General features: G+C 37.4%; 1 protein-coding gene across 2 annotated transcripts; it reads right to left on the reverse strand.

The window, feature by feature from the left end:
- Nucleotides 1-669: 669 nt before the first annotated feature.
- cbx1a (chromobox homolog 1a (HP1 beta homolog Drosophila)) lies at nucleotides 670-11,680 on the reverse strand. Of its 2 annotated transcripts, none has more exons than XM_083565652.1 (6): nucleotides 11,476-11,680; nucleotides 9,154-9,257; nucleotides 6,045-6,219; nucleotides 3,895-4,096; nucleotides 3,623-3,714; nucleotides 670-1,223 (listed from the first exon to the last, which is right to left on the reverse strand). In XM_083565652.1, exons 2-6 carry the CDS (start codon nucleotides 9,200-9,202, stop codon nucleotides 1,079-1,081), a joined length of 663 nt encoding a protein of 220 aa, XP_083421778.1. In that variant the 5' UTR covers nucleotides 9,203-9,257; nucleotides 11,476-11,680; the 3' UTR covers nucleotides 670-1,078. The 2 variants fall into 2 exon arrangements, with proteins under 2 accessions (XP_083421778.1, XP_083421779.1); XM_083565653.1 differs by having other exon boundaries at nucleotides 3,895-4,072; nucleotides 11,476-11,678.
- Nucleotides 11,681-12,139: the final 459 nt, after the last annotated feature.

Raw genomic sequence — 12,139 nt, forward strand, 5'->3', positions numbered from 1 at the left:
CAACAGCTAACCATGAAGTATGCAGATGAAGAAACAGATAAATTTTAAATAAATTTTAAAACCAAAAATTCCAGTTTCTATTCTTTTCAAGATAATGCTGCAGTCACAGACAGCATTAACCATTTACATGTTCTATGAAATGAAAGCAACAGGCCACCATTTAATAATAGCATTTGAAAGAACAAGGGGGGGTGGGTGGAGCTATGCTTCTGTTGAAAGTGAAAAGCAACAGATCTGAAAATCTGCTCTGTTCAACATCAAGTATTAAGCTTTGGTTATAAAAAGATGTGATAAACTTTTTTTTTAATGAATTTCCTGCATCCATTTTATGCTGTACAATCTGACTTGTTGCACACAGAAAAACCCTTTTGGAGAAAGTTATTAAATGTAAGTAGGAAATAAAATCTAAAACTTAATATTAAATGTGAGCATTTGACAATGAGTATAACAGCAACTGACCAGACATTTAAAAAAAAAAAAAGAATGCCAACAAAAAAAAAGAGTCAATCAATGTCCTCAGACAGCAATATTAATTCTTGCTAATATATTAGGAGAATTTCAAAGCCAGGGCTATGTAAAGTTCTGAACAGAGAAAAAGGTTTCGTTGAAGAACAAGTCTGGGGATCTGAATATTGATGATGAGAATTTAATGAAACTTAAGAATGAGTATTCATGAACTGTTTGTTTATTCTTGATTAAAATTACCAGTGGACATGTTTCACAACACAATACATAAGTTAGTTACAAGTTACATAAAACCGTATCTGAGACAAACACTGACTTAGAACTTTAACTTGAAGCTTGGTAGACTAAATTTCCCACAAACAAACAAACAAACAAAAAATTTTAAAAGAAAAAAAGGAGGGGGAGAGAAAGACAAATCAAATGGAAGTGTTGCTGCAGTTGCTATACCGACTCTTGAATATTTAATCTCCAGAAACCCCCACCACTCTGTGTCTTCTACACAATACCAAAGTGTCCAAGATTTATGGCAAAAGTTAAAAGTTTAAAAAAAGAAAGAAAGAAAAACAATTTCTGCCATTCTGTTAATAACCACCCTGTTGCGCATTTTTGCTTTTTAGTTTTTGTCATCTTTCTTCTCCTCTTCCTCATTGGGGTACGAATGCCACGTTAGTCGTTCCTCATAGAATGAAATAACTACTTGTGGGCATTTTACATTTGCTTCCTTTGCTGGCACAAGATCTGCCTCATCTGAATTTTTCCTGGAGGCAAAAAATAGAAAAATCACAAATTATACACAAATACTGTCCGCTTTATTAGGAACACATGTAGTGTTGTCGCGATACCAAAAATGTGACTTAATACAATAACAATACCATTCGAAAAAAATAATCATGAGAAGTAATTGAATGATTGCAGTTTGTCTTTGTTTTTGGTTTTTGGTTAACCGAATACCGATATGAAAACATTTTCTCTCTTGTTCTCGTTTTATTTATCATTGAAAAGTCTTTCTAATTAATGTAACTTAGACTCAATGCACCTCTTTGCTTTTACCACAAAATAAAATCACACTCGTTTGAATTATATTTAAAGGCATAAGCAGAAAACTGGTATCATATTCGCTAACCTGTCGCTCTTTAAATTCTTTGAACAAGTCGGGATGTCTGTAAGATGCAAGAAGTTGGATGTGTTGACTACAAGATGCTTTGCCAAGTTGGATGTTTCGGCTCCCTTCGCTAGCATTGTTTTGTAACATTTCTGACAGAGCTTGCTCTGACCGTCATAATGCCCCATTTTACTTTGTGCATTCACTTTATCTACAAGCTGGAGGTTATAATATTTGTTTTTCTTTTTATCGTGATAACCGTTGAATTTACTTGTGATCTCAACATAACGAGGTGCTTTCCCATGATCTCAAAGTAAAACCCTGTTTTCTCATGACGGATTTGAATCGCGAGAAAATCTCACGCCCAGTAAATGTTTCAGATGTATATTATGGAGTACGCGTTGGCGTCTGATGCTGCCTCTAGAACACAATGCTGCCGAATACACACAAAATTAAATACTGATCGTGAGGAAATTATGTTGCGCTCACGAGAAAACAACTCGTTGTGCTGAGATCATGAGAAAACAAGAAAAAAACAAAACAATGCATGGCCTCTTAGGATTTTCATAACGGAGTGCATCTGAGAGGAAAAAACAATTCGCCATGCACTTAATGTGCAGTAGAACAGTGCCCTGCTCACATACTGCCCCCTAATTTCAAAAGCTCGGAAATACAGCTGTCAGTCTTAAAGTACCAGTGTTAATAAAATGAGAAATATGCTGCTTTTAACTTTTTTTAAAGCAGGGTATCACAATTTTCTACTAACAGTATATCATGCAACACTAATGTACAGTCATGCAATTTGTCATTTCAAGAGCATCTTAACTGAGCATTTGATGTGTTATTCCTGTCCATTAATCTTGACAATATGGGTAGGCTAAAGAAGAAGACCGTGTTGCCATATTGCATTCATTCCTATCATTCAAAAACAAAGTTTCTGAAGCTGATAGCACCTTCTTAGCCACTGTATTTTAATCCAATGGTCAACAACATCTCACACTTTCAGATTCGCAATATGAAAGTGCACCTGAAAAATCTGTAAAAATTGTGTGATGCAATCATGCCAGCATGAACCAGAATCTTAAAGAAATGTGTCGAAGAACCGAGTATTTGTATATTGTTCCTAATGAAAGGCTTTATGCATACACATTCTTTCGCTTCTTTTTAGGAACACCTGTACATGTGCGGCACATGTGCATGCGAAGACAGTGCGGTCGACACTATCTTGGGTTATGTGTTTTGTCTGGTGTTGTCTGTCTGCACTGTTTGCACTAGGTTGCACTCGATGCACTTTATGTAGCTTTGTGCTGTAGCTCTATGTTTTTTAGTGTAGCACCAGGGTTCTGGAGAAACGTGGTCTCGTTTTGACTGTGTGCTGTGTACCACTGTGTATAGCAGAAATGACAATAAAAGCCTCTTGACTTGACTTGAAAAAGATTGCACAGGATGGTCTTAAAAAAAATTCACGAGTGGCAGTTCTGCAAACCGAGAGATTTTGTTGAGCGGTTGGGGAGAATGCCCAAACTAGTTTGAGCTGTCAGGATAACTTAGGCAATCAAATAGTCTTGCTTTTCGTGAGAAAAATCTCAGAACACACAACAGACTGAACCTTAAGGCTACATCCACAGAAGACTACATCAGGTTCAAAACTTCTAAGACGAGAACTGGAACTGGGGAATACATTGAGCACAAGCTGAACAAAATAGAACAGTCAAAGACTGAAAAAATTGTCTGGCCAGATAAATCTTGAATTTGCAATCAGCAACATTAATCCATTTACAAAACCTGCTTTCTTTTAAAAGATCGTGTTGTTTTCGAAGCAAAGGTCTTCTACCCCATGTCAGTTCCCAGTATTGAAACTAATAAGAGGATATATAATGGGGTAAAATTAGAGAATAAGTCTAAATCTATTTATAGCATCGATAACAAACCGTAATGAAAATATGGGTCCGACATGGGGCACTTAAGGACCAGACTGTAGAATCTCTGCCTTAATAGTGTTTTACTGGAAACCAGAGATAAATGCTGTTTGAACATAAAACTATCTTCACATACCATTTCATGAGGAACATCAGCTCTCCGCTGGAATCTGTAGCTCCAATAATGCGCTCAGGATCCAATCCCCGAGCAAAGCCCCGTGGCTTCTCCTGCAACAGCAAACGAGAACACTAACTTTTATACTCTGATTTAAACACAGGCTTTTATTTTTCATTGAATTAAAAAGCACCACTTTTCTTAAAGCCCCTAACAAAAGGTTATTCACATGGTGCGGGGCAAATATATTGAATTGAAGTCCGAAATCACTCCAAAGTAAATCCGTTTCTCACCTCATCTTTCCTCTTCTTGGGCCTGTCTTCACTGCCTGTCTCATTATCTGACTCTCCCACTTTCCTCTTGCCACCTGGGTCTTTTTTCTCATCTCCAGCCTTCTTCTGTGACTGCAGGAACTCTGCTATTAAGTCTGGGCAGTCAAGGTTATCTTCGGGCTCCCATGTGTTGTCCTCACTAATTAGGACATTAAAAGCATCACTGGACTGCTTATTAGTGTCAGCAAAATTACCACAGAAATAATTAATGCAAACAAAGACTCCACACCAAAACACACTCAATATGTATACACTGAATTATTTGTCTACGTGGCAGCGATTGCGAGTGTGTGTGTGTATTTATGTATGTATGCTAATTTCTTTATGTTTTCATTTAAAATGATCCCAAATTTTGGAAACGTTGTCTCTTTCTTTGTCCTAAATCCTATGGAAGCCCATTTCTACTACATAATTTTTTTTTTTGCCTAATTCCGACTTTTTCCTTGAAATGCTTTTTTTTTTGCCTAATTCCGACTTTTTCCTTGAAATGCTTTTTTTTTTTCCCCTGAAGCTGTTGGTGCATGGAATGAGGCTCCTCTGTTTCATCTGTCCTGTCCAGTCTCCTCCAGGGCTGATTGGTAGAGTTCTCTACAGAAATCAGAGGCTTAGTTTTATACCATGCAATTCTATTGATTTAAGCCTATTTCATTTTCAATGTGTAAAGCTTTCTGCCACTACAGAGAGGGAGACGCTGTTCGACTGGCAAATAAAATTTAGAATCACAAGAAAAAAACCTCTGAATTAAGCAAACTTTAATTTAATGTGGCAGAAACGGGCTTCCATATGAATCTTCTCCTTGGCCCTTGCTGTTTTCTCCCTGTTCCTCAATTCTGCAGCGTTTACCTGTCCAGAGTGCTCCAGAGTTTAGCGGTTGGTGCAACAGTAATAATGGTCCGCAGGAAATGCAGTGCCCCGTGTATTGTCAAATGGACTTAAAGTATTTTTGTAATCGATTTACTCTCGTTACTCTAAGACAGGGGTCACCAACCTTTTTGTAACTGAGAGCTACTTCTTGGGTACCGATTAATGTGAAGGGCTACCAGTTTGATACACACTTCTAAAATAACACATTTGCTCAATTGACCTTTAATTATATGTTATTATTAATAATTGATGATATTCATCTATATCTAGTCCTCTATATTTTAATATTGTCATTTTAAATTCACACCGATGCACGTGTGAGGAAGATGATTTTTTTTTTTTAAGTGGGGGAGCAAAAGAGTCTTAAGAGAACACACACACACCCAGCTCGGTGTCTGTTATAAACAATTCAAAGTGAAAGTATGATTGTGGCAGAAGGTTTTTTTTGGTTGGTGAACCTGCGGCCTGTCTCTGCTTTGTTCCACCCTGAGCCAGTAAACTCTCCACAGTAATAGTTTAGTGATTCTGGTAATAATTTGCTGGCTGGTGGTGGTAATTTCATTACTGTGAGAAATTTGTTCTGGCTTGCTTTGATTATGCATTTGCAAGATGACTTCAGCAGGTCTTTGCTTGCATTGCTGCTGTATCCCACACATGCACATACGTTTGTATTTTATTTGAGCTTATACATCACCTGTATAAACAAATGCAAATGCTTAACTCCCACCCTCTCATCATTTTCATTATGAAAATCTTAACATAGGAATAAGAAGGATAAAATCTGGACTCCAAGTTCCAGAATACAAGGCAGCTATATGATGTTTTTGCACTATTATGTTAAGCAGGGGGGTTAAGAACGTATTTAAGGTAGATGTATTAAAAGATAATATCAATAGTGACTTTCTGCTACTCCTTTTAGCTAGAAATTAAACAAGGTCTAATTTTTATTGACAGCACTATTTCATCCGTTTCTTTATTTATTACTTGAAATAAAATTGCAGCTAAGTGTATCTCGTAATCTCTGCATACCGTCTGTGTCCTTGTAATTTGTTGTGTATTGTACTCCTGCAATAAAACAATTTCCCCCGGGATAAAATAAAATATACCGCTCAATCAAGATAGCTGGTAGTTCAATGGTATTCTGCATAATGCAAGAGAACAATAACCAAAATGAAACTAGACTCAAATGTTAGTAAATTAAAACCATTAAATATGTTACATCATATGCATATATGTTTTTCACTCACTCTGTGAAGCCCTTCCATTTGAGCAAGTAATCGACTCGGCCCTTCACCACCCGTCGGTCCAGGACTTTCTCCACCACATATTCTTCCTCTTCCTCTTCTACCACATCCTCCACCTTCTTCTTGGTTTGCTTCTTTCCTCCGGTGGATGCCAGTTTGACAGCTGCCTGCACAGGTTCTAAAGAGCAGAAAAGAAGGGAAAAATTACTAATAGTGTCTACTAAACTAGAGCAAATAAAGATTTGGAGAACAGACTGTAAAGCAAAAGCATGTTCTGCATTGCATTAGTTGGTTTATGGAAATCTGTACTTCTTAATTCCTCATCTTCCAGTTATTTTGTGTAAAAAAATAATTTTCTGGAACTACAACCCAGAAACTAAAATCTGTCCTGTGGCTTTAAAAGAAGAACCCTATATATTGACTTGACTATAGGCTACAGCAAAGAAGTGCATCATAACATATTAGAAAGATGGTGTCAGAGCACAGGGCCTTGCTCAAGGGCCCAAAAATGGCAGCTTGGCAGTGCTGCAGTTATCCAGAATCTAATCTGTTGAGCCAACACTGCTCGTTCATAAACAAGCTTTAAAGAATTAACTGGGTAAAGTTATGAAGTTTAATTGTTTAATGTGGGAGGGTGTGGCTTAAAGTGACTAACACCCTATATAAAATAAAATAAAAATTCTTTCGACTTCTCCCATTAGGGGTCACCACAGCGGACCATCCACATGTTTGATTTGGCACATGTTTTTACGCTGGATGCCCTTCCTAACACAACCCTCCCTATTTATCCGGGCTTAGGACCGGCACCAAGGCTTGTGCCACCCTAATGGCTGGGGTTGGTTCCCTGACTGGGAAACCAGGGAACCACTAACACCCTATATAAGGTGTGCATAATTATTAGTCAGCTTTCTAGATCAGGTAAATTGGACAAAAAGAGTTTTAACTGAGACTAAGAAGTCAAACTGCACATCTACGTAACAAATAATTGACAGGGTCTTAAACTAAAGTATGGCAAAGAAAAGGTGCATGTCGACTGCAAAAGTGAGGTTACCATATTTTAGAACTGCAACCTTTACTGAATGTTCAGAAATACATAGTGCACGTCTAAAGCACCCAGAGACACAAACTGAAGTGTCATAACTGAGCCAAGAAATAGTTGAAGACCGAGATCTTAAAGGTTATACGGACAGATATAATAAGAGTGACTCTAAACGAACCATATGGCTGGATCACTAATGGACACAGAGTATCAATTCAAGCAAGGCACCACACGTCGAGAAGGGGTAATGTGGAAGTGTGTTGGACGCTTCGGGTTGAAGATGGACTAAAATTCCAACCCCCAAAACCTACTAGAAGACACACTCTTCATGTTGTGGTACAGAAATAAGTCCCAAACACCCAAGAAGGACATGACCTTAAAAGAGAATCAATGCTGAATCGCATACACCAAGGCACACTAGTGCTTGGCTAGCCAGCAAAGGCATCAAAGATGACAACAACCTGACCCCTTCTTCACCTAACTCAAATCGTATTAAGAACTTCTGGGCCATTCTCAGGGATGGTATCTTTAGTGAAAGAAAACATTTCACCTCTTTGTACAGCATTTAGGAGGCTATGGTGGTCACCTCATAATGATTGTGAACAGATCAAGAAACAGATTCAATGTATTAAAGGCTCATGGCACTTATTGAAAAGAAGAATGGCTACATAATCGGGTGGCTACATAACAGACTTGAGCAATTTTTGTTATACATTATTTTCTATTAGTATTTGTTAAATAACTAGTTTTTTCATTGATTTTAAAGTAAGTGGGAAAATACTATAAAAAATGTGAACTACACATTTTTAAACAAATGAGTCTATTACATTTGTTTATTAATTGAATTAAGAAGAGAAATACATTTTGTCTAATAATTGTGCATTAGGTGTTAATGTGGGGTATTAGACAATAGAATGTCAAGTCAAATAAAAAAATTTTTACAATGCAAAAAGGTGCAAAAAGCATAATTACTTTTGTTGAGCCCTGCCAGAAACACATTTAATGTTGTTCCTCTCCACCAATACATAGAAAGCAATTACACTCTTTGTTAATCACTTATATAAACCCTATTACATAAACAGTTTAAAACAGTGTAAAGGGGCAACAGTGAAATAAGTAAAAGTAGAAATATTTCAGATTTTCTTAGTCCAAAGATAAATCAGATTTTTTTTGTCTATTTTTCCTTATTTTTGGCTATAAAGCAGAAAATAAGGGATCTAGAATAATGACAGAAAAAAGCCCCACAGAAATCAGTTTATATATTTGAAAATAATTACCACAGGTTTAATATTATGCATAATGTGATGTATTATATGTAAGTAACAAGGAAAGTTTTTTTAAACTGTTTAATCTAAACTTCTAAATTATTACACACAGTGTGTTTCATTTTTGTTCAAGTTTTGAATTCTGTAAAAAAAAAAAAAAAAAAAAAAAGATTCTCATTATTGTTAAGCAATACAAAATAAACAAGCATCTTTCTAAGGCTCTAGTACATAAAACTGAGTGTTAATATATGCATGTATTCATATGTACATACACATATGCGAGGGGTGGGGAGATCACCATCGTGCTTCACTGTAGGGCTGGTATCCAAAGTGTGAGCAGTGCTAGATATACTGTGAAACCTATTGTCAAGGCCAGAAGGTTACATTTTCATCAGATAGAAAAACCCTTTTCATAAGATCCTGTCTGAAAACCTGGTATTACATATACCTGATTTTCCCTCTCAACAGTGGCTTTCTTCTACTACTCTTCATACAAGAGCTCCCACCTGATCTGTGATGTTCTCCACTTCCTTCAGAATTACCCTTTGCCCCTTCATTGGTTCCGCTAGAGTACACTTTACACAGTTTCTTCTATTTTCGACAATGAATGTATACATATGCATTTCATGGCAGGGAAATCAACTAGTCAAACAGAAACACCTCTAAGCCTTGTGATTTCACTTTTCACCCACAGTGCAAAGAAAAATGTGTCCGTGCAATTGACATCTCTACCACCCACTTCCAAAACGCATGCCACAGAGCGAGAACACAGTGAACTGAAGCTTAGCATAATAAAGTTGTGCGTCACCTGAGGTGACAGCTGCAGCATCACTAGTGTTGTCTGTTGGTTGGCTCATACTCGTCGAGGAAGAGTCTGCGGAACCTTCTGATTCCTTGTCAACGTCAAAGGAGCTGAACAGAGTGAAAGTGCAGATTAGGGAAGGGAAGAGTCAAGGGGTCAAGGGATTCATAGATTTTGTGATATCAGGGATCCATTATAGATAAGGATACACAACATTATTACCACCAATAATAAAGATAATAACATTGAAGAACACATTAGAACACATTAATTGTTTGTTAGCTAAAACATGGTAGCTGAGAGGGTTAATCTTTCTGTAGAGCTCAGGTCTTAAAAAGTGGCATACACTAGTATTCACATTTCTTCAACATTACATTTCAAGACTGATAAACTTAAGCAAGTTCTAGCCAAACACTAGACCAGGAAACGACACACCACATGTGCGGCCACATCTACTCCCTTTTAACGGTTATAAAAGCAGAGATTCACCCAAGCGCAGCAATTAACCAAAGAATGAACGATTTCACCTTAGCAGGGCCGAACAATTAATTACGCAGCACACTAATCACAGTTTTGGCATCTATAATTTATCAATTGTAACAAGCTCAAATTAAGGTATTTTCCTCAGCAGTATGCCTGCTGTATCACAATTAACTATTTCTACTTATTACCCACTCATCAATTTTCTGTGCTAACCTGCAGGGGCTTTAAATGGGAATTTTTTTGACAACACCCTGGTCATCAGACCACCTACAGGCATTTCAAGTGCTGTGATGGCAACAATATTTCATCACACTAAGAACATATAGCTCCTTTAAACTAATAATAATAATAATAATAATAATAATAATAATAGTAATACAGCTCACATCACCACCATCTCGTTTCTAATTGCACAATTTTAATTATCCTAAGAAAATTGCTGATGTGATCCTAAATTAAACAGGCCAGGGTTTTTTTGCAGGCAAACATATTTCTACATCCTCTCTTAATGCCTCAGACAATATGGCTGCCAATTGTGACTTTCTGTTTATACAATCTCTTCCTAACAGTTTTTTGATAGTAGCACATATTGATTAAGACATTTACCAACTGATGTGAAAGATAATGTGAACATATTCCCACATGCTCATCATTTACTACAATAATGGATTCATTATAGATATATAATTTAGGAAAAATATAAGATACAGTTCATAATCTTGCCCAGACAAGTATAATATAGTTGGGTTATTATAAATACTTATAAAAGGTCTGTAAATCTCTCTCTATGTATTCAAACATTATTATTTCTACTATAATAGTTTTCCTAACTATGCATAAACAATGTTTTGATGCATGTATGCATGTGTGTGTATATATATAAATATATATATATAGTGCTTATGATTTCTACATAGTTTTGTGGGTGTCATTTTCAAGCGTCACTTCTCAGGTAAATCTCCCCACACCTCCTTTATTAAAGCCAGCTACCATAATAATAATAATAATAATAATAATAATAATAAATAAATAAATAAGCAAACAATGTGTTGAGTGTTATTAACCTAGGCCCTTTGTGGCGTCTGAATATGAAGGTGCTCGGTACTATTTTGCTGCGGCGCCGCAGACAGCAGCTTTTCTACGAGCAGGAAACCGCGCTTCCGGTACGCATGCGCGTAAAAAGAAAACAATGTTTGTCAACGACATAAGAAAATAGAGCATTTTAATGCGGTCTGTATCTTTATTACGCGAAATACGTCAAGCACGTATTATGGCATGTTTAAAAAAATGAACAACTGCAACATCCCTGCGGCTATCCAAAGTCACCGGGATGGGAGGCGTTTCTTTCTTTCTCCAGGCGGAATGGGCTGAACCATCTGAGACTAGCTGGCTTACATTACTCCTCTCAGGGCTACAAGACAGACCATACCACGACTGAGAGAACAATACAATGATACCCAAAACGTTACAAATGTAATAAGCAGTCGTAATGTGGTGAATGAAATACTCGGATTTCCCCATGTAGCCCCTTAACAAAAAAACATAATGATCTGGCCCGTGGCAGGAGCTGAGTGATAAGCAGGAGCACAACACGCCTCGGTCTCCATGTTGACCTGCAGCTCACAAGTACTAACGCGAGCACCCATAAACATGCACCCAGCTCCATTCCAGGATCAACAGCCTGCCTCACATGACTGGACGAGCGCGTATTCAGCACCAGAAAGAATCCTATTTGCCATTCATTAAATGCATAAACCTCTGCAGGTACACGCTGCCGAAAACAGGGCTTAATCCACCAGTTAGCGAACGCTGGTTAAAATATGGCGACAAAACCGCGTCACTTACCTGTGAATCGGTTAAGAAAAATGGCACAGCAACACCCCTGAATGAGTGCTAATTTATGGGGCGGTTTTTTTTTAAAGCACCTCGGGCCGACTGAAATGCTTTTAAGAAAAAGGTTTTGCAGAAATAGACTGGTTACTCGGCCAGACAAAAGATTTTGCGACCCGCCAATTCCGACTGAGGCTGATGACGTATGGCAGCGGAATCATGGGAGTTGTATTTTTAAGAAGCGTCTAGGCTAGTGGGGCCCCTACCTTTTTTTGCACCATGCATCAGCTCCAAATAAAAACTCATTATTCCCGCATAGCGCAAAGCTAATCTTAATAACGTGCATATTATATCGCTATCATACTTATATGGTTTAATTATTCATTTGATTATTACACACAGTATACAATGACAATGTAAGTCAACTTACCACAATGCAGAATCAGTGCAAGCTTCATTAATTAATGCATAGAAAAAACTAAAACAAGTGGGGGAAATTGGCATAGGCAGAATTGGTCCTCTTTCAAAATATGGGAAAGTTAATCAAAGTGAAAATAAAATAATGAAAAATGTGTATTCTTTCTTTGCGGCATATTACCAGTGATCCTGTGCTCAGTTCTGGTCCGTGGGCTGGTGGTTGGGGATCTAGCTGAAAACAAGCCCCTTATCCAAATGTCGC

Source organism: Silurus aristotelis (assembly GCF_946808225.1).
Source record: "Silurus aristotelis genome assembly, chromosome: 17".
Lineage (NCBI taxonomy): Eukaryota > Metazoa > Chordata > Actinopteri > Siluriformes > Siluridae > Silurus > Silurus aristotelis.